At 44.7% G+C, this 21,179-nt stretch overlaps 1 protein-coding gene across 1 annotated transcript in view; it reads left to right on the top strand.

The window, feature by feature from the left end:
• The first annotated feature begins 1,544 nt into the window (after positions 1-1,544).
• The window catches only part of HS6ST2 (heparan sulfate 6-O-sulfotransferase 2), a 222,646-nt gene continuing 203,011 nt past the window's right edge, over positions 1,545-21,179 (top strand). Inside the window, exon 1 of the mRNA XM_060249912.1 lies at positions 1,545-2,147. Coding sequence (XP_060105895.1) covers positions 1,609-2,147 — 539 coding nt within the window. The 5' untranslated portion in view covers positions 1,545-1,608. The remainder of the gene's footprint in view (positions 2,148-21,179) is intronic.

The raw sequence follows: 21,179 nt of genomic DNA on the forward strand, positions 1-21,179 counted from the left end.
CCCAGTCATCTATACTTCCCCCCCCCCAGCAAGCTGGGTACATATTTTACCGACCTTGGAAGGTTGGAAGGCTGAGTCACCAATTGCTGGCGCAATGATATCATTTGGAGGGGGCTCTCGCAGGGTAGCGGATGTGCGCCTGTGACGAGTCGGCTACAATGGAGTGTTCAAACATAGAAAGTACGCATGGGAGTCGTCGGAAGCATTCTTATTCCGGATTTAATGTACTATCAAAAAAGTCCGCGTCTCAGTCGTGGCAGTTCGGGACACGAACGAGCCAACGACCATTGCCAGATGCTGATGTTTGGACAATCGCATAAAATCCAACATGCATCTGGCTTTCATCCATGCCCATCTCGTCAGTTTATGTGCGTCAGACCCTGTGAGGTAGGTGGGGCTCTTCAAGAACTGCTCTTGAGAGAAAAGCTCTGAGAGAACTGTGGCTTGACCAAGGTTACCCAGCAGCTTCATGGAGAGGAGTGGGGAATCTGTCCCAGATTAGTCGACACTCTTAACCACTACAGCAAACTGGCTCTCAAGTTACTATAGAAGAGGGCATTTGATTAACATTTATGTTATCAAAGGGGGAGTAGCATCTCTTTTTGCTTCTCTGTCTTAATGACCTTTTCAGCTTCTTGAGGCCGGTTTTGCACATAGCGCCACCTAAACTCATCCTGCATTCTATTTTAAAACAATTCGGACAGCAAAGTAGGGACTTCTCATTCATCCCCGGGAACATCCACCCCCACCCCCCTTTTGTAGTAAGTAACACCTGATAAGCAGTTCCGGACGAACCGGACATCTTGTTATTTTTTGGTTGGTTGGCCCCAACCGAGAAGAGAATCCCTATTAGAGGGCTATTTTTGGGAACGTTCGTTAATGACCCACACGGGTATCTACAATTTTCGTGTATTGGGGAACAGCAAGGGCCAAATTCGGAAGCAAGTGTCATAAGCAGGTGCAATTAACTCCTCCCCGCCTGAATAAGGGCTCAAGACAAGCCGCCAGCAGCCACAGCCAGGGAAGAAAGCCTCCCTCGCCCCCGCACCCCGGCGAGACTGGCCGAAGGTTTCAGCGCGTGGGAAGCGAAACTCCTGTCGCTGCCGGGAGATGGGAGAGGGGAGGTGCCTTAAAGGAGAAAAGCATGGGCTGAATCGTGGGGGGTATTTCTAAAACTGTTGGGGGGGGGGGCATGACGCAGGGCTGGCAGGCAAGCTGTGCCGAGGAAGGCTGCGGGCTGTTGGGCGACCGTGTCTAAAGCGCGGCCTTAGTAACGCGTTTCCGGGAAGGTCAGCCCAGTCCCAAGCCGCGGTCGGGGCGGCCTGCGAAGAAGGCGGTTTGGAAAGAGGCGCGGAGAAGGCAGCGCGGAGGCGGCGCCTGGCCAAGGACAAAGGCTTGTGCGGGAGAGGCGGGGCTTGCCGCTGTGGAGGGGCGGGCGGGGGCGGGGGCGGGCGCCGGAGCCGCAGCGGGCAGAGGCGGCGAGCGCCAGGCGGGCCGGAGGAGCCGCTCGCGTGTGGACGGGCTCGGCGGTGCGCGGGGCATGGGGGAGTCGAGGGCGGCGGGCGGGCGGTGAGTGGCGAGCGGCGGGGGCCGGCATGCGCCCGCGCCATGGAGGAGCGCTGGCACAAGGTGCTGGTGGCGCTGGTGATGCTGCTGCTCTTCGGCGGGCTGGTGCTGCAGTACGTGTGCCCGGGCAGCGAGTGCCAGCTGCGGCAGCGCCTGCAGGCGGCCAGGGCGCTGGGCGGTGTCTCGTCGTCGGCGCGCCGCCAGGCCGACCCGTACCGGGTGGAGGACGAGAGCCCGCCGCGCTTCGTGCCGCGCCTCAACTTCTCGGCCGAGGACTTGCTGCGCCGCGTGGACTTCAACATCAAGGGCGACGACCTGATCGTCTTCCTGCACATCCAGAAGACCGGCGGCACCACCTTCGGGCGCCATCTGGTGCGCAACATCCAGCTGGAGCAGCCGTGCGAGTGTAAAGCCGGCCAAAAGAAGTGCACCTGCCACCGGCCGGGGAAGCAGGAGACCTGGCTCTTCTCGCGCTTCTCCACCGGCTGGAGCTGCGGATTGCACGCCGACTGGACCGAGCTCACCAACTGCGTGCCGGCCGTGGTGGACAGCAAGAAGGACGCAAAACTGCGCCCTACCAGGTGAGGCGGCCTCCCCTCCCCTCCCGGTAGTCTCGGTGGGAGCTGTCTCTCGAGTAGAACGTGAGTCAGGAAAGGGGGCTGAGACTGCAGGGATAGGGCCATTTGGGAACCACTGGCTTCAAGGAAAGGCTGCGCTCCTAAGCAGTGTTCACCTGAAAAGCCAGTCCAGCCAGTCCAGTAAACAGGGTTAGGATTGGTGAGTAAAAGGTGGTCAGAGTTAAGGTTGGGCTGAACCTGCTAAAATCCAGTCATTCTGCTGGCTTAATGTCATTAAAATCCTGACAGTTGGGTTCATTAAATGGGTGGTTAATCCTTACCTGAGAACACCTTTGGGCCCTTACACCTCAGTGTGTATGCATGTGTGCCACTTCCCTGCCGTTTTCACTTTACTGTTCTACTCAACACCAGACCATTTCTGGACACGCTGCAGTTTTAAAGAATCTGTTCCTTCTGGAAATTTTGATCTTGCAGTTCCTTGCGTCTCCTACTCATCAGGAAAAATTTCATGGCCTTTCAGCATGCCAAATTGAGCCACTTTGGATTTGGGGTGGGTAAAAGGTTATTGCCCTCCCCCCCTCATGTTTTGCAACCCCAAGATGAACCATTGTAATAATGGCTAGTATAGAATGTGGAATAGTTATGCATTTTTGTGCATCATGTAGCACAAGTATAGTCCCCCCCCCCATTAGTGCAAACTTAATTTGCCCATTACCTAGCACGGAAAAAGAACTAAAAATGAAAAACCAAATAAACAAGATTCAAGTCTGGTAGAATTTTAAAGACCAACAAGGTTTCCAGGGTATAAGCTTTTGAGAGTCAAACATCCTTTTGTCAGATACAAGCAGGAATGGAGATTTCTCAACCCTGTTCCCTCCTTCTGCGCATAGAGTCTTGCTATTTATTAAGGAGGCAGAGGACTGAAAGTCTAAGGCAGCTTGGAGATTCTTGAAATGTTTTAATAGTCCTTATCACTGATGTTCTCCTGTGTTTTAAGCACCCCTCCAAGATTACAGGAAGACCTCAGAATATTTGATATTAGCACAGACAGCTGATGAAGTGCAAACTTGGGCTTGACTATGATAGACAATAAAGAAACACTAAAATCTTGCCTGAAAGTGAGAAGCAGGTGGGACTATCTCTTGGCCCTTGATGCTGTCTGGCATTAGGGAGGTTCAGTTGTATGTGTGAGCGAACTCCTGCTTCAGGGCCAAGCGGATTGTTTAACTTTTAGAGCCACTTGCTCTCCTGGAAAGCCTGTTATCTCCCTGCCCTGTTGATGCTGGCTCTTTCTGGGGAGCATGGACTCTGATTATTTCCATAAGCTCATGCATTGGCTTGAAAGTTCCTCCTTTGTGCTCCTGGAATTGCATTATTTTCCTTCCCTGCTACATTTACATCTGTGGAAGCAGCGTGTGTAGAGGCTCCCTTTCTTAGAATGGGAAACAGGGCAGAAGCTGTGATGTAGAAGGAACTAACAATTTCTGAAAGAGATGAAGCGTGTAGGATACTCATTCCTTACCGATTTCTGCATTTTGGCTTGACGTGCCTCCCCCCCCACACTGTCTTCCTCCTTTTGCTTATCTGGCCCATTTGTGAATACTGAACAGGGAGAGCGTGGTAGTTTGGGGCTTGCTCTTTGGAATAATTTCAGCCCTCTTTTGTCTCAGGATTTGCAACAGTGGTTTCACTCTGGTATGGTACTGCAGAAACACTGCTTCTACATAGCATACATAAGAGCATTTTTTTTCCTTCAGCAAAATGCAGTTATTGTCCAGCTGTCCAGTTTTACAGACTGATGGTGTCAGTATTCCTGAGAGTCAGGATCTCTTTCCCCTCCCCATCTTTTCCAGTCATTTTCCTCCTCCAGGATTTCCCCTGGTCATTTAGCTTTTGTTTTTTCTTTGTCCTGGAAGGTCCTTGGAGAAGGAGCTTGTGCCTTCCTGCTGTACAGAGCTTAGTCACTGATATGAAATGTCTTCTGTTGTTGGCTGGCAACTCATTTTGGCAACAGCAACATAATGCACCAGGAGATACTTCTGGGCTCCCCTTTAGATCACTCTGATGTGTTAAATGTATTGTGCTAGCAAGTGCAGCACACGCACATCACCTGTGAACCGGAAAAAGTGCCTGGTCCCTAAATGCTCAATGAATGAGCTGTTTGTGAATTTGAGCCATCTGTACATGGAGATTCTTTTCTTTGGGGGGGGAGAGGGAGGGGGTAATAACACAAGAAATGAAGGAGACACCCATCGTTAAGTAGGTATTTGGAACAAAGAACCTCACAAGCAGTTTGGTTCATCTTGAGCAGCGGACATTAGAACAAAGCCAAGTCGTATGTTGAGGACAGGTTTGATTGTGCTGCTTATACAATCCTTGTAGTTTGCAGGTAAACCCAAGAGCAATTATTGGGCCAGGTGGCTTCTTGGAGAGCGCCTCTGGATCATTCTCTCCCGTACAAATGGGCCTTGATAATTTTTGAGAGTCCTGTTTCAGTTGCTGACTTGGAGAGTAAAAATCTGTCCGGTGGTGATTCCCCCCACCCCCCTGTTTTCTGTGCAAATTGTTTAGATTGGTGATCAGAGAGCTGCAGCATGTACCAGTAAATAAAACCAGGCAGGCATATTTACAAGCTGCATGTTTAATTTTGGTGTGTTTTTTGGGGGTACATGTATGTGTTTTTTAAAAAAACAAAAACAAAAAACAATATGCCACAAATTCAGCCTGCACAAAATCTTTCCTATGAAAAGCTTGGTGATTTCTTATTCCAAGTTCTTTGAGATTTCAGCATAAACCAGGGTGACCAAACTGCTTGGAAACTATATGTGGCTCTCAAAGTCCCCACCCCACCCGTTGGCCAGCTTGAAGAATGCATTTGTCTCTTTAAATCACTTCTCCAAACCAGGCAAGCTGGCAGCTTGAAGAATGACTTTAAACTTAAAGTTGCTTTCTTTCTACCTCTACCTCCCCTGTTACCTACCTTCCTTCCTCCCTCCCTCCACTGGCATTCATGTATTTCAGCTCTCAAACATCTGACATTTATTCTGTGTGGCTCTTACGTTAAACAAGTTTGACCATCCCTGGCGTAAACTTTGTCATTTTCTGGTGTTTAGCTTGCTGGATCTGAGCAATTGTGCAGTCATTAACAATTAAAATAATGGTGGTAAGAAGACAGAGGGACTTGAGTGCCTTAGAAAAAACAGGTGATTCACATTGTTCATATATTTTGTATTTGGGGCACAAAATGTGCAGTATGTTGCAAGAGAGGTGGAAACTAACTGGGACTGTGTGTTTTTGTGCCTTAATAAGCCAAACTGCAATTCTGCGGCACAATTACAACATCTGTACTCAAGTATTTATTAACTTCTGCATTATCTGAATCACCAAGGCTAAGCACAGATTGATTTGAAACCAAATGCAGTAGTGCCTTTCAGATTGACTTGAAACCAAATGCAGTAGTGCCTTTCTAGAATTTCTTTTTCCCTCAGTAAACACCACACTGCCATCTACGGAAAATGCTTGGCATCATTATTGCCCACCTTCCAAAAGGAGAGTGTGTTTTCCTTGTCTTTGTCCTCTCATGCCCTCTCTGTAATTTCTTTCTTTCCTTAGAGGCTACTTTCAGTTGCAGACCTTTAAGAGAGCAGGACATAACAGCTGGTTTAGGCTTCTCAGTCTTTTGCCCCAGTGGAATGCATAGGCAGCAGTTGTACAGTGAAGTAGACTCCGATGTTTATGAACTGCTCCTCTCCCCCCCTCCCATCCGAAAAGCAGGCAAATGAAAGAAAGAGCATGAGGGGCAAAACATTGACTCCCCCCCCCGACACTCCCCCCCCCCCGCCCCGTCAAATCTTTGTGTTGGTAGGGAAGCACAGGACTAAAGATCTGCATGTTGTAAATGAGGGGGAGAATTGCTGGTAATCTCTATCCTGGCTGAGAGTGCAGTCTTGAAGGCACATGATACAGCTGAAATTAAATGGGTCTGGTTAATACCCTACTGGGAAACCTCTTGGGATCCCCTTCCCTCTGCCACATGCACTGCCTTGGCTTTACAAAGGAAGGAACGCAGAACAGAAATATAATGAAAGAAATGTTCCTGAGGATAACCAGCAGTGTGCTGTATCAAACACATTCAGCTCATAGCTTGTGTTCTCAACTGCTAAGCAAAGTACATCCACTTCACAGAGGCTGGAATACAGTTTATGGGCAATGAGGGAGAGAATTTTTTTCCCAGGCTAAAAGTTATGTGGATTCTTGTCAGCAGTCAGTATGCCACAAAGTTAGTAACCTTGGGATCTATGTTAATAGGTGGGCTACGAAATGATTCGCCCGCTAGTCACAGTTGAGGGCCTGTTTGGTTTAGTTGTCTTAGGGGCTCAAATGGAAGTTGCTCTGCTGAACTTGGCAGGAGGATTTTTAAGTCTTTATTTAAAACAACAACAAGTTTTACTACTCATGTACTTTTAAAATAAAATAATTGCACAGCCTGCCTTATAACTATGGTGAGAATTCCCAAAACACTGTTTTGACTAGCAGTTATTGAGATTGCAGAGTGCAAATGCTAAAAAAGAAAAGATGGGGTATGAACAACCATTCTTTTCACTCCTCCTCCTCACACCTGTTAGATGAACTTGTGTTCCTTTTCTTTGTGCTGTCAATAACTCAGTCACCAGCTGGTGAAGGGATTAGCTAAAGTTCTTATGCATCTCTGCTTGGTCCCAATGCAAGCTTATTGGGTGTGGATGCTCTGTGAAGCCTCATGCCTACTGCCCAGCTGGGCTTGTGGGTATGAGAGTTATGTTTTTCCTGCTGTTCCCTCCGTTTTGCAGTGGGCTAGAACAGTCCCATGACTCTCAATAGGAAAGTCTTACTGAGACCCAGTATGGTGTAGTGATTAGAATGTCAGTTTAGAATCTGGGAGACCCAGGTTTGAATCCTTTCTCCACCATGCAAGCTTTGTGGGTGACCTTGGGCCGGTTACACATGCTCAGCCTAACCTGCCTCCACAGGGTTGTTGTGAGGATAAAATGGAGGAGAGAAGAATGATGTAAGCTGCTTCTGGGTCACCACTGGGGGGAAAGGCAGAGTATAAATGAAGCATGCATATATATATATCAATAAACTGTATAAAGAGCCTTCTCCTCCATGGATCCTCTTGCTATTTTGAGATGTTCTAGTGATGCTCGATCCTTGGTGGATGTACGACTGAAATCTGCCATTGTCAGGGCCTTCTTAGTGGTCTCCCCTGTACTGTGGAATTCTTCTCCTCGGGATGTTCATTTGTCCTTTTCATTCTTTGCCCCAGGAAGGGGAAATCTGTCTCTTTTTTCTCCCTGGGCATTTAATATCTGTGTAGCTTAAAGCTTTGACAAATCTTTGCTGGTGTGTTATCTTTTGTTCAAATTCTTTTGACAAGGGTTTCATGATACTTTTAAAAACCAGGTTAGTATTTTCATGCTAAACTGTCTCAAAAGCTTTCTTCCATAAGGCATCAAAATGGGCTTATAATTCATTCTAAGCAGCCTGTTTCTTCTAGAGTTTTGGAACCTTTCCTTTGTTTAGGTGCAAACCATTGTATGCTTCATTTACATGCTAACCTACAGTGTGTGGTACATTAATATCTGGAAGAGACTCTTTGGCATGCAGAGCAGAAGCTGCTTAAAATGGTGGTAGGGTTTCTGATGGGTTCCCTATAGAATCACGGTTAGGAGGAATGAGAAGAATTTCATTGGCCAGAGTGTTTTGCCTGGAAGTCAGGAAACTAGGTTCATTTCCTGCTTGGCTGTGAAGCTCACTGAATGGCCATGAGAGAGTCATTCACTGCTTTTCGGGATCATCTGCCTTGTGAGGCTGAAGTGTTTCTAAATGCTCTGAGCTAATAATGCTGCAACCCATGCAAATGATATGCTTGAAAATCAGACTTACTCAACTCGCAATGCCTGTTTTGTCTTGAGTTGAGCTCCCCTGCCTCCATGTTCTCCTACTGACTTGTTCACAATATAAAATGAACAGTATTTTGAGAGTATTTGCATCTGTGCGGTTGGCAGTCAGTACACGAGCAGCTGGCCAGTAGCTGTTGTTGCTGCATGGACAGAATTTACCGGATTGCTAGCATTAGTGGAAATTCATAGGTTTTTGGGGGGATTAAATTTGGGAGGCCGTGAAAACTATGTCTTCTGCAGCAGGGAGTCCACATGGGGAAGAGTAATTTTTCAAGATACTATGCTCAGTTGGAATCAGATATAGTGTTTTAAGTGACTATAGAGTCTCTTTGTTTGCCTTTGCAGCCTAAGAAGACAAGAGCAAGATGCTGTAACTTCTTGAGGTTGTCCTTTCTGGGGAACTTTTAAGGTGTTAATTGGAAACTTTGTTTTTCAGGTTCTGTTCTGTTTTGTAACGGCTATACACAATACATTTTTGACTGACTAACTGACTTAAGCGACCATGCAGGTTCTCCCTTCCATCCTTTGGAAACATAAGAATTTTTTTTTGTGGGGGGGGACACTGGTGAGGAGTAGGGTATGTGTGAGAATATATGGATATTTTGTGAACATCCCAGTGAACACTTGAAAGTCTGTTGACTGTTTTTAAGTGTTTGGCAGGACTACTTGCAAAAATAGAAACTGTTGTTGTCGTTAGCATCATCAACTATATTTTATTGATCATCCCATCCTGACTGAGGCAGGGCTCTGAGTGAGGGCAGGATACCAGGCTATTTTATTTGAAAGAAAATACAGACTACCTCAACAAATTTAAACCAGGTCAAAATAGAGGTCTATTTTGAATATTTTGAAATAGAGGTCTATTTTGAATCCCTGGGAAGAAATCACAAACTGTAGTTTTATATGGATAATTTCTCAGTAGAGGCTTTTGCCCTTTGTTGAACTACAACTCCCAGAATTCCTTGGCTGAAAGCCCTTCGTTTGAAATTTAATTAACCTTGCAGAGTATCTAGGCCCATGTGTGCATCTCTTGTAGCTATCCCAGTCCTATTTCACTTTCCAGGTGAGCCTCCACTAATTCTGGTAAATTATGCACAGACTTTTTTGGGGGGGGGGGGTTGTTATTTTGTGTGTGCGTGTGTCTTCACCTGGAAGTCATACTGACCTCAGTGGTGACTGACCCCCTACTGGGGGCCTGGAGGATGTTCAGAGAGGTGGCTGAATAGAGCTTGCCCCCACCTCCTGACTGCTGGTATTCCAAGAAAGTCTCCCATCCAAGTACTTGCCAGAGTCGACTCTACTTAGCTTCTGAGATCTGATGAGATCGGGCTTGCCTGAGCCATTCAGATTACGGCAATTATATACTCAATTTTTGAGGGAAGAATTGATGGAAGGCCTGTTAAGAGTTGTGCTCAAAGAATCCCATGGAAATGAAGCTTTCTCTAAAATGGCTGGCTAGCCAATAGTGGAGTGGTTAATTTCTTCGCCATATCCTTTTCTCTTTAACAGTTTCTTTAGAAAAGTAGTGGACTTATTGTTCAAAATCTGTTTGGCTGGTATCTATTACTCATTTCCTCAATTGGGAAACAGGGCTCTGTAGCAAGATTTCCAGCAGTGCAGGCTTGGGGATTTGGGTAATTTATGGCATGGTCCTTTACTTGGATGTTTTAAGGATGAGAATGAGTAGGGTTGACAGGTTCCCCCCCTGACTATCAGTGCGGCATGGGGGGGGGTAGAGTTGCCAAATCTAGGTTGGGCAATGCCTGGAGATCTGGGGATAGAGTCTAGGGAGGACAGAGACCTCAGTGGGGTACAGTGCCATAGAACCCACCCTTCAAAGCAACCATTTTATCTGGGAGAACTGATTTCTGTAGTCTGGAGATGAGCTGTAATTCCAGGGGATCCTCAGGCCCCACCTGAAAACTAAGATCCCTAGAAATGATCAGCAAGGGAGTTTATTATGAGAGATTGATTCAGAGGTTTCTTGCAAGAAGAACAGAAAATAATGTCTATAATAAAACTAGGGAAGAGAATATAACGGAACTGAGAGCTTGCCAGCCTTGCTTAGTTATTGCGTAAAGTACTTAACTAGCTTGTCTGCAGTAATAAATTCAGTGCCCATGTTGTGAAAATGCACATACATCAAAAACAGTAGCAGTTGGATTCAAGCTGTATTTATTTATTTATTAAAACATTTACATCCTGCTTTTTCTCGTGGTTCAAAGAGGCTTACAATAAGCCAGAAATTGTCCAGGAACTCAAGCCTGTTGCAAGGTCTCCTATTGCAAGGCTTCAGTGAAATGTTTAATTTGTTTTTAATTATTAAAGTAGGTCAGCTGAGGTCATTGTTACCGTGCATGATGAATGTTGTGTGCGTACATATAATGCTTAGTTGAAATCAGTCCTCACATGATGAAATTGTTAATAATAATAATAATAATTTTTTATTTATATCCCACCCTCCCCACCAAGGCAGGCTCAGGGCGGCTCACAACACATAAATACAATACACAGTAAAACCATAATACACAATAATTACAGTTAGATAAAACCATCATTTAAATCGACTTATATTAATTAACATTATGGTGCTATAACTCAGATCCATAAAATTCAGTGGCTAAAAGTATCTTCAGCGAATCTATCTTGGCTCAGCATTAAGTGAAGGCCATTTTAAAGAGAAAGGTCTTGCAGGCCCTGCGGAATTGGTCCAATTGTTGGGAACCTGCTATGGTTGGCTGACTCTTGTCCCGCAAATACCAGCATCTACTGCCTCCGTTGGGTTTCTGATGCTGGTAGAATGTGCACCTGAGTGCCTGTGTCTACACTATAGCTATAAACTGATTTGATGTCCATTTGTCCTCCAGAGGAATGTTTGGAATTATGTTTAGTCTCTGTTGGATAATTCTCAACATCCTGCGTAACTGCTGTTCCCAGGATTTGGAGGGGTGGGGAGCCCCAACAACTGTTTTGGAATAAAATTGGTGAGTGAGCATGAATCCTAGTTTTCCAGCTCCCAAATCCAGTGCACTGTTGTATGGCTTTCAAGGGCCTGCTTCTCTAAGAGTTTCTGTCATGGAGACCAACTGCTTGACTGTTGCCTCCAACTAAGGTGAAAAAGTTTAGATGTCTGCCTTGGCATGTATGTCTCAGCACACTTTGTGCCTTTGCTGTGGTAACTTATCTGTTAGTAGAATTAAGGGTGCATTTGCAGTATATTCCAGTCACTCATGATCTCCTGATCTCTTTTTCTCTGACAGTAGCGAAGGGATGTGGAAGCATAATAGCTTTTAAAAGCTACTTCAGTTGTCACAGGCATTTTCTCATACCTGCAGTAGATGTCATTTTAATAGACCTCTTTCATCGATAACACGCATGAGTCCTATGGAAGTGTATGTATATGATGCAAGGGACTGGGTTGGTGGTGAAAAAGACAGAAGATTTGAGACAACAATAGAGAAGACAAACAAGCAGTAGAAGGGAAAGATGCTTTTGTAGGGGCATAAACCAAGCTGCTAGTTTTAAAATATTTTGCAGATGCTGCCCGGATACAAGGCTGACCTGACCATGGAGGCAATTCAAACAATGCCTCATTTTAGGGGCACTAGTGAAAAAGTGTATTACAGGGGTCCTCCATGTTGTTGAGCCTGTGGACACTTCTGGCATTTTGTGGAAATGTAGTAGGTGTCACCACAAAATGGCTGCCAAGGGGGTCCTGAGTTGCCATGGGTAATTGATGGTACAGAATGGTTGCCATGCTGCCCTCCCTCCCCCAGTATCTGTCATTTAAATAAAGTTTCAGTTACATGAACTATTGGTGTGTGTGGGGGAGAATGCCCCTTGAAATCTTCCCAGAAAACAGTATAGTTGCCTCAGTGTATTAACGTTTATTCAGTTGAAATAAACCATGGCAGATGGCCTTAGTTACTATTTTGACTTCTTAGTGGGACTGTGGACTATTTGATAGAGGAATCCAGGACTGGGAGTCCATATGTCGGTATATATGTATTTTATTTAGTTTGTGTATTTCTGGTTGTAGCAGGTCCTATGGAGGTGGGTTTCGATGGTTAACAGCATAAATCCTCTTCCTGCATTTTCTTCTTGTCTGGGTTTTCTCATTTATTTTCACTTCCTTTACTGAGGTTTATTGTTTCTCTCCCTTTCTGCTACTTGTTGTGTAATAGTAGTTGAGCAAGCACATACCCCTAAAGAAGAGCCATTGTGTGAGCTCTGGTGCCCATTTGCCTTTAAGCTCCAGTTACTACTCAGATTTTATGGAAGATGGCTAGAGACTGGCTCTGCTCTGCTCCTCCAGTTCCATTCCGACAACTGGAACCTTAACATTATCCTGTTGCCTTTAGTACACCACAGAGTGTTATGGAGAAGTAGTGTGGGTTATAAGTTAAAAGAGACAAACAGAGGCAGGGGAAGGAAGGAATGTGAATGAATGAGTAGAAAAGGAGGGAATGGGGCAAAGGAGGACAAAAATAGAAGGGGAAATAGATACAGAAGACATTGGGAACCAGTATAGCAAGTGAACATTAAGAATTAGATCCACATTACTAGGTACTGCATTAAGGGTCATGGAACTGAGTAATGTGATTCTGGGTATTTGTCGTAAAAGATACTGGCACTACTCTTGAGATGCTGAACACAAAGACTCTGATCCAGAAATTGTGTGTAAATATTGGCCCATAGATTTTGAAAGTGCAAGGTACTTGCAAGGCTTTTTGGGAGGGATAAGGATTAGCATCTTAATTTGGCTCTCTCTTCCCACCTACGTTGGACAACACATACCTTTTAAGAGTTCCAGTAACAGGCAGAACCAGTTAAAATGTGGATGCTTGGGATGCTGCTGTTGTATATCGTGAAGAGATGGGTGATCTGTGGCAGCATCAAATTTACTTGGTATTTTCTGAATTTGGTGAATATGTGATATCTGTGCTGTTCTTGCTGGATTGGATTCTTCTGAATACACTGGCTAAATATATGCTTATAAATGTTGGACTTCATAATAGACAGGTCTGGGTCAAGCTGCTTTGCTTCCACAGACAAAAAGTGTTCCCCTGTTGAGGCATGTATATATGATTATATGATATCTGCAGGGGCGAGAGCCCTATTTGCTGTCATGACATTTGCTGTCCTTGGATGTTTGCTGCCCCCTTACCTCCTAAGATAATAGAGTGTTGAAGCAGAGGATATAATTTGAAAAAAAAAAAGTGGAAGGAAAGAGGTGACATGGGGGTAGAGTCAGGAAGTAGTTGTGCCCTGAGGGGAAATCTTCTCCCTGCCCCCCCCCCCCCAGCAGCCACCTGTACTCTGATTTGGCTCTGATAATGGGATAGCCCATACTCGCCAGTCTCATTAGATCTCAGAAGCTAAACAGGGTCGGTACTGATTAGTATTTCAATGGGAGAACACCAAGGAATTCCAGGGTCACTACACAGAGGCAGGGAATGGCAAACCACCTCTGAATCTCTTGTCTTGAAAACTCTATGGCAGGGGTGGCCAACGGTAGCTCTGCAGATATTTTTTTTGCCTACAACTTCCATCAGCCCCAGTCAGCATGGCCAATGGCTGGGGCTGATGGGAGTTGTAGGCAAAAACAATCTGGAGAGCTACCATTGGCCACCCCTGCCCTATGGAGTTGCCATGTCAGCTATGGTTTGATGGTGCTCTATACACACACACACACACACACTCAATGGGTCTTTTGGGGTTAACCTTTTAAGGATATGCATGCAAAGACATAAAATAGTACTCCTTTAAAGTGAGATGAGTAGTCTCATAGGTACATGTGCACGTTAAGCAGATGATGGATCGTGGCCACATTTTCTATTTGTCTAGATTCTGATTGCAGAATTAATTATTTAGCAATGCATATGAAAGCAACAGTATGGTGGTAGCGAAAGCTGTGAACAGTTTGATATCCTCATAGAGGTATAATGTTGCTTTGAGGGGAAATATATCACTGGAATTTGCCGGCTGCACCCAGCTAGCACGAATTATTCATTATGTGCCATTTCATCCAATCTGTCATTCGTGCCAGTCCTTATTTAGGAGTAGATGGTTTTCCACGCATAAGCAATGCTTTCCAGTGCTCGGTTAAAGCAGTTTTTCTGTACATCAAGCAGCATTCTTTTTGCCTTTCCAGGATATTATAAATTTTAAAATGGTGCTATAAACGATTGCTTGCAATGATATTGAAATACATCTAAGCTGTAGGGGAGATTCATATTTATAACTTGCGATCTGTTCTGAACTTGGCAGTGTGTTTGTATTAAAGTATCAAATATCCTCCAAACTTGGGATAATAATAGGTAGAAATATATAAATTTAACAGATAGGTGACAGTTGGTTTCATCATCCATGTTTCAGTCCTGCCAGGTATGATCAGAGGTTAAATTTTCTTTCATTTAAATCAGAATAGACAAATTGTGTCCCCCCCCCACCTTTGTAAATGTCTGCAAGGAGGAGGAGGTGGTATTAGTAGACTTGATTGCTTTTTAAATTTGACTACCAGAGATGCTCCAGCATGCTGAAGAGAATTGCTCGGTTTCTTGCAAACAGCACAGCGCCTAATGAATCACTTCAATGTACTTTTCTTGAAAGAAAGCAGAGCAATTTAAATGCGCGAGGCATTGATTTACATCAAATGGATTAGGCCTTGGTGTGCCATCCCTTGCATTAATCCTAGTTTCTCCAGCAACTGTAATAATAAAGACGGTCCTTCGGCACCACATCTGCACAAATTAAGTCATGTAGATTACTGCAGTTTTACATGAAAATGGCCAAGTTAATGTGCTGTGGAGAGGGTCTCCTTCTATGGATGGAACTTTTTGAAGTGGAGGGTGAGTGTTTTTTGCAGACTTTGTGGCGAGTGAGATTGGATAGTAGAAATAAAACATGGAATCCCGGATTTTACGTCTTAGATAAAACAAACTTTTATCCTGTGTGCCCTAGCTGGAGAATGGAAATAAGCAACTGGCAGCCGAGGAGCTCAGTTTGGATCTCAGAGACTTCCCTTGTTCTGCCTGTGTTCTCCAGCTCCCTTCACAAAGATTTCTTCCCCCGTCTAGAAGCTTTCTCTCACAAAACCCCAGAAATGCACAAGATTTGTGAGGGCTGCTGGAGTTCTCCTTGATTGCATGTCACTGGTGACTCCCAGGATAAAATGGAGGAGAGAACAACAATGTAAGCAGCTTTTGAGTCCTCTTTAGGGAGAAGAGGTGGGGGCTGTAAATGAAGTAAACAAATGTTGAAGCTAAGAGGCAGTCATATGGTCCTGTGCTCAGCTGAGGTTTGTGGGGAGAAGGCTGTGTTGAAGCCTTCTGTGGCTGTTTCAGCATCTTCCTCAATGGAGAGAACCCTTTTCAATGTGTCTGAGCTCTTGTGGCTGTAAGTCAGTGGGCACTTTCACATGGTGATTGTTTTGCATGTGGATCTTGCCATTCTTACACTGTCAAAATCCAGTTGCAAAGTGTGTTATTTAGTGTGTGAATGCACCCAGTGAGCATAAGCAGTGTCACTCCACTTTCCAAGCTGTTTCTGGATTCAAAAGATGGCTCCTGTTGAAAAAAAAATGGACCAATGCTTTGACAGTTCATGGCTTCATAAATGTTTGCAGGTGGTTCTTAAGGATCATTATGGGATTTTTGAGTGTTCACTGATGCTCTCTTGTTATTTGGGGTAACATCTGTGGTAAAAACAACCCTTTAGCCCCTTATTTTTACCAGGGAGAATGAGAGACTTGTTCATCTGGCCCAGGTCTTAAGCTGCTAGACTACCATGATAGATTGACCTTTCCCATCTTATTCACTCATTTCTTCTCACCAGATGGTTTTTACTGTATGCTGCTGCTAATAATAATTGTGTGCCATCAAATTGCAACCAACTCATCCCAACCCCAGGACCATGCAGTTTTCAAGGCAAGCAATGAATAGATCCACTAGCCAGTGGTTAATAGATTTGCATTCTGGCTGCTTACTATCAGGCTCTGTAAGGGGAAAAAATCAGAAGCCTCAACTAGGCAGGATTGCCCTGTTTCTCCAAAATACTTATATAAGCAGAATCCAGTCAATCTATGGATACAACAGTTATATAGTTCAGGGGTGGCCAACGGTAGCTCTCCAGATGTTTTTTTGCCTACAACTCCCATCGGCCCCAGCCAGCATGGCCAATGACTGGGGTTGATGGGAGTTGTAGGCAAAAAAACATCTGGAGAGCTACCGTTGGCCACCCCTGATATAGTTGAACAGCAAAGGATTACAACATCTGAGCAAAGGGTGAAGTCAAACAGGTATTCATGTGTTCCTCTTTCCCTGGACCTAAAATTTATCTGTGACATTAAAGAGAAAGGCAGAAATATTTTAATAGTTTCAGGTTTGTAGTACATGTTAGATTACCTTTTTCTCTGTGTGGCTGGTCGCCTCTCTTCAGATCTCAATGTGTTAAAGTGTGCCTGCTTTCTAAGAATGGCTACCTCTTTTCTACTCCTTGACAAAATACATCAGGGCAGGGAAAGGAAAGTGTAACGATTTGAGCACCACTGCCTACACATCATCCTCTTCACTTTGTCTTCTCAGGTTCCCTTCAATATTGTACAGATTGCTTTGTTGCCCACTTCTTCAGCTTGGAAACTTGCTCTCCGTTTTGACCAGGCTACCTGTCAGGACAGTTTGACCTTAACTCCTGAACATTCACATAGTATAAACCTAACATTCAAAAAGCAAATCAAACAAACAAAAACATTCATAGATACCTAGGGTGAAGTGTTATTTCATCACAATGACAGGGATGTAATAATGGGTAGGAGTTTTTAGTGACAAGCAAACAAAATCGCTAAGGTAGAGCCAGTGGTGATGTTAAAGTGTTGACAATTGTAACTTTTAAAGATTAGTTTCTTTAGGACTTAGCAACATTTGGGGGGAGTATGTGTGCTTTCCCCTCCTCTTTTGCTTAATATTTCCAGGGTTGTTCTGTCTAGTTGCACCTTAAAAAACTTAAACACTATTTATCTCAATTTGAGCTTTCATGAGACAGAATTTACTTCAGATGTGGGACGGAGTAGAAAAGAGGCAGCCATCTTTGGCAAATTCTGTGTTGCCTTCTGTCTGTGGTGCTGAAGTTTTTATTAGATTTGTACCCACTCCTTTCACAATACAGTTTTCTTTCCAGTCTTCATCTATATATCATTTTTAAAATTTTTTTGACATTTTCATATGGATGCGTGCAGGTCTTTCTGCCCGCATGTGCGTATTTATACATGATTTATCTTACATTTTAAATTATTTCTTTAAGGTGTTTTTTTCCTCTCTGTCTTTCTTGAATTTTGCAGAGCTGTGTATATTAAAAGCTGTGTCAGTGCATGGTATCCAAATTTGCATGGCATTTGTGTATCTTCATTCAAGGTGTAGTTGCTAGGTTCCCCCCCCCCTTTTCTGCAGAGCTGTGAACAATCATTAGTGAGCAGATTACACATCCAGACATTTTAAAGATCTGTTGGGATGAGACTTGGAGCACTTCACCTTTCCAGCGTTTGGTGTTTAGTACTGGTGGAGGGATACTTTACATGGGATGAAATTTGCTTCTTTAGCCAATATTGTGGCATTAAATTCTCAGCTTTTCTTTTTACAAACAACATAGTATAAGAACTCAGATGGTCACTGATTTTAAGGTTAAAAAGGTGTGTTTGGGGGGTGAAGGAGGATTTGATTATTCTTGGAGCCAGAGTGAGTAGCTTAGTAGTCCTTCTGTCTTTGGAGGTAAAATTGTTTGTGTGCTTTCTGTATAAACTAACTACTTAACTGTCCAATGGGCTGTAATTCATAGTTCTCCAAGGAGCTTCACATACCTTGTGCTAATCTAAACTGGTGATAAGAACACCAAAGATGTGCTGCTGGATCAGACCAGTGGTCCAGAGCTGGATTAACAATTAGGCCCAGTAGGCACTGGCCTATGGGCCCCCATGCCTTTAGGGCTCCCGGGCTGGCTGCCCCCCCCCCCCATTTCCCCCCTGCTTGCAGTCCTCCCAGCCTGCATGAGCAGCCAGCAACTGAGCTGATCTTTGCCCAGCTTGCCTGGTGCGGCTGCTGCTGGCATTGTCTGCAAGTTTGCCTCTCTTTACTCTCCCCTGCAGCTTTAAAAGGGGCTTCTTAAGAAGGTGCCTGCAGCAGGGGGCCATGGGCAGTGGGGTGGGCCTAGGGGCCTCCACAGGGTTTAATCTGTCACTGCAGTGGTCTGTCTAGCCCAGCATCCTTTTTCATAGTGGTTAACTAGTTGCTGATGAGGGCCAACGAAGTGGGCATTGAGTCCAAGGTTTCCCCAGTGTTGCTTCCTACCACTGGTCCTCAAAGGTTTGCTGCCTCTGTATGTGGAGGCTCCCTTCAGTCACCATGGCTAGTATAAAGGCCAAATGAGCCCAGCCCCATGCAAATGAACTGAAATGGTGATTAGACCTGTGTCCAAATCCACTGTGGGTGCATTCACACCCATAATGCACTTCGCAATTGGATTTTTTCCACCATGTGAAAGCACCATGTGACCCAGCAGGACTTTTCCTTATGGGTGAGAGGAACAGAAAGAATGCCAGGCATTCAGTGTTTGAGTACAGAAGTATGTTTATTAAGCTCACACCAAAGAAAAACACCCCACTGTATTCCACACATACACAGTATTCCATAAACACCCCACTGTATTCCATACAGAGTAGGCCAGCTTTTGATGCAGCTGATACAATTTGAATTGTAGACTCATGACAGTTGTAAAGGAGGTCCTCCCTTGCTGGTTTATTACCCCTTTGTGCCTCAGGCCTTGCATGATTTACACTCTCCTTTGTGGGAATGGGGTGGGAATTGGCCAGATCCAGGTGGGTGGTGCTGTAGCTTTCTTGTAAGAAGAATTTTCTTTTTGGTGTGGTCTAGTGAAAACTCCCCCTTATCAGCAGGTTGCAGTTGGCTGATTCTGGAAACTTGGCAGGGCCTATCCCAGGAGAGTTTTTGCATCTTGGCCAGAGGTTGCCAGCATAATAGCCAAGATACTGCTGTAGAAGGGCTGCAGTGGGGAAGGCAGTCACACACACAAATGTCCTTTTGAGTTCCCTGCAAACTAGAAAAAGTACCTGTGTAGCTTGTAAACAATGGAACAGACTCATCTGCTTGTTGTAGCTTGTCTTTGCACAGCCTTCAAATGGGTACAATCCAACCCAGCCACAATTATCCACACATTTATGTTTTCAGCCTAGCATTCCATTCAGTTACACTGGTTCAAGCTAATACTGCATGTTGGTTAGAAGAAAGCATAAATTCAAGCACTGGATAATTCGAAAAAGCATAAATTCAGGAAGCCATAAATTGAAAACTCTTTATAAGGTGCGTTCAGACGCTCCTTTAGTTCCAACATAGGCACGTTTCCCATTCAGATTTCCTGAGCATGTTCAGACTTCCACATCTGTTACTTGGCAGCAACTTGTAGTCATCCCGACTTGCCTCGGATTGATCTTGCTGCAATTTGACCCCAGAGAAAGTCCGGTCCTTCCTGCTTGGTGCGCCATACAATCGGGTTATTTCTGTCTGAACGGCTCATCCGCGATGCAGCTGGTTTGCACTTCCCTCAAACTGCGACCGTTTCTGGTGCCATTATTAACAGATGAATTCATGTGTGCACATGACCACATAACTGTTTAATAGAGTTTTGCATTTTCCTACAAGGGAGCAGAATCTTTCTTTTTTAGAGGAACTGGAATATAATATTCCCATTATGTGAGATCTCCATTTGTCAACGTCAAGTCCCACTTCTCCCTGAAAGTAGTTCTCTGCTGATTGGCAGTTTGAATGCATCTGGCTAGGCTTCTCTCCCCCCTCCTCTCATGAGGAAACACACGCACTGAAATTGTCATTCTCTAGGAAACACTCCGGCTTCCCCACGCACACACTTCCAAAAGTTTAACTGCATCCTTCATCTCGCCCTGTAATAAAAGAGCATCATCCAGATTCAACTCTCTCTCTTTTAAAAAAAGTTTTGGAAAGGGCTGCTTTTCTTTCTTAGAAAGTGATCCGTCATCAACAATAACACTAATAACGGGAGGGGGGGAAGGGTTGCAGGAGGCGTGGAAAGCAAGAAAGCCCTCCCCGCTGCCCCAGGGTCCAAACCCAAGTTCTTTCCCCTCCCCATCCATCTACAAATGTCTTGAGTTCTAGAGCACTCATATGGACAAAGAGATTGCAGCCCCTCCCCCATGGGAGGTGTGTGGTGTGTGTGTGTGCGCGCATGTTGGGGGGGGGGAGAAAAAGGTGATCGGGATCTCTTCATTCCCTCCCCCCTCCAAGTGTGCGCGCATGTTTGCTTCTCTCTCCACTCCAGGTTTTGCTGGAACTTGTTATTTCAAGCACATGCCCACAGGAAGAAGCGATACAGGTCTGCGATATCTGATCATTCAAATACGGGACCAGTGTGGGACCACTCTCTTTCGGGTCCTCTGATCGGAAATGTGCCGATTCAAAATTGGGCAGTTCCAATTGGAACGTGATGCATTTGCACCCCAACAAAGTTTTATTCAGAATGGAAGCTTTCATGTGTGCATGCGCACTTCTTCAGATGAGGACAAAGTTTCTCACGCTAGTAGTCATTGATAGACTTCTCCTCCATGCATCTGTCTAACCTCCTTTTAAAATTATCTATGCTTGTGGCTATCATTTACCTCCACTAGTAGTCAATCCCACAGTTTCATTTTAGGCAAAAAAAGTATTTCCTTTCGTATGCCCTGAACCTATTTTCTAAAGATTTCATTGGATGGCCTGGAGTTCTAGTATTGTGGGAGAGAAGGAGAAAGCTTCCTCTATCTGCCTAACACTAAATCTGTCTAATCCCCCTTTAAAGCCATTTGCTGGTAGCCACCAGAACATCCAGTGGTGGTGAATTTCACAATGCAATGACTTCCTTTTGTCCATCCTGAATGTATTGCTTATCAACTTCATTGGATGCCCGAATTCTTCTATTATGGGAGGGGGGGAGGTTTTTTCTACCCACTGCTGATGAGGAAGTCCCCGACTGATGATTGCATTTTACAGCATTGCCTTGCAAATCTCTATTATGT

Source organism: Heteronotia binoei, chromosome 11, assembly GCF_032191835.1.
Source record: "Heteronotia binoei isolate CCM8104 ecotype False Entrance Well chromosome 11, APGP_CSIRO_Hbin_v1, whole genome shotgun sequence".
Taxonomy (NCBI): Eukaryota; Metazoa; Chordata; class Lepidosauria; order Squamata; family Gekkonidae; genus Heteronotia; species Heteronotia binoei.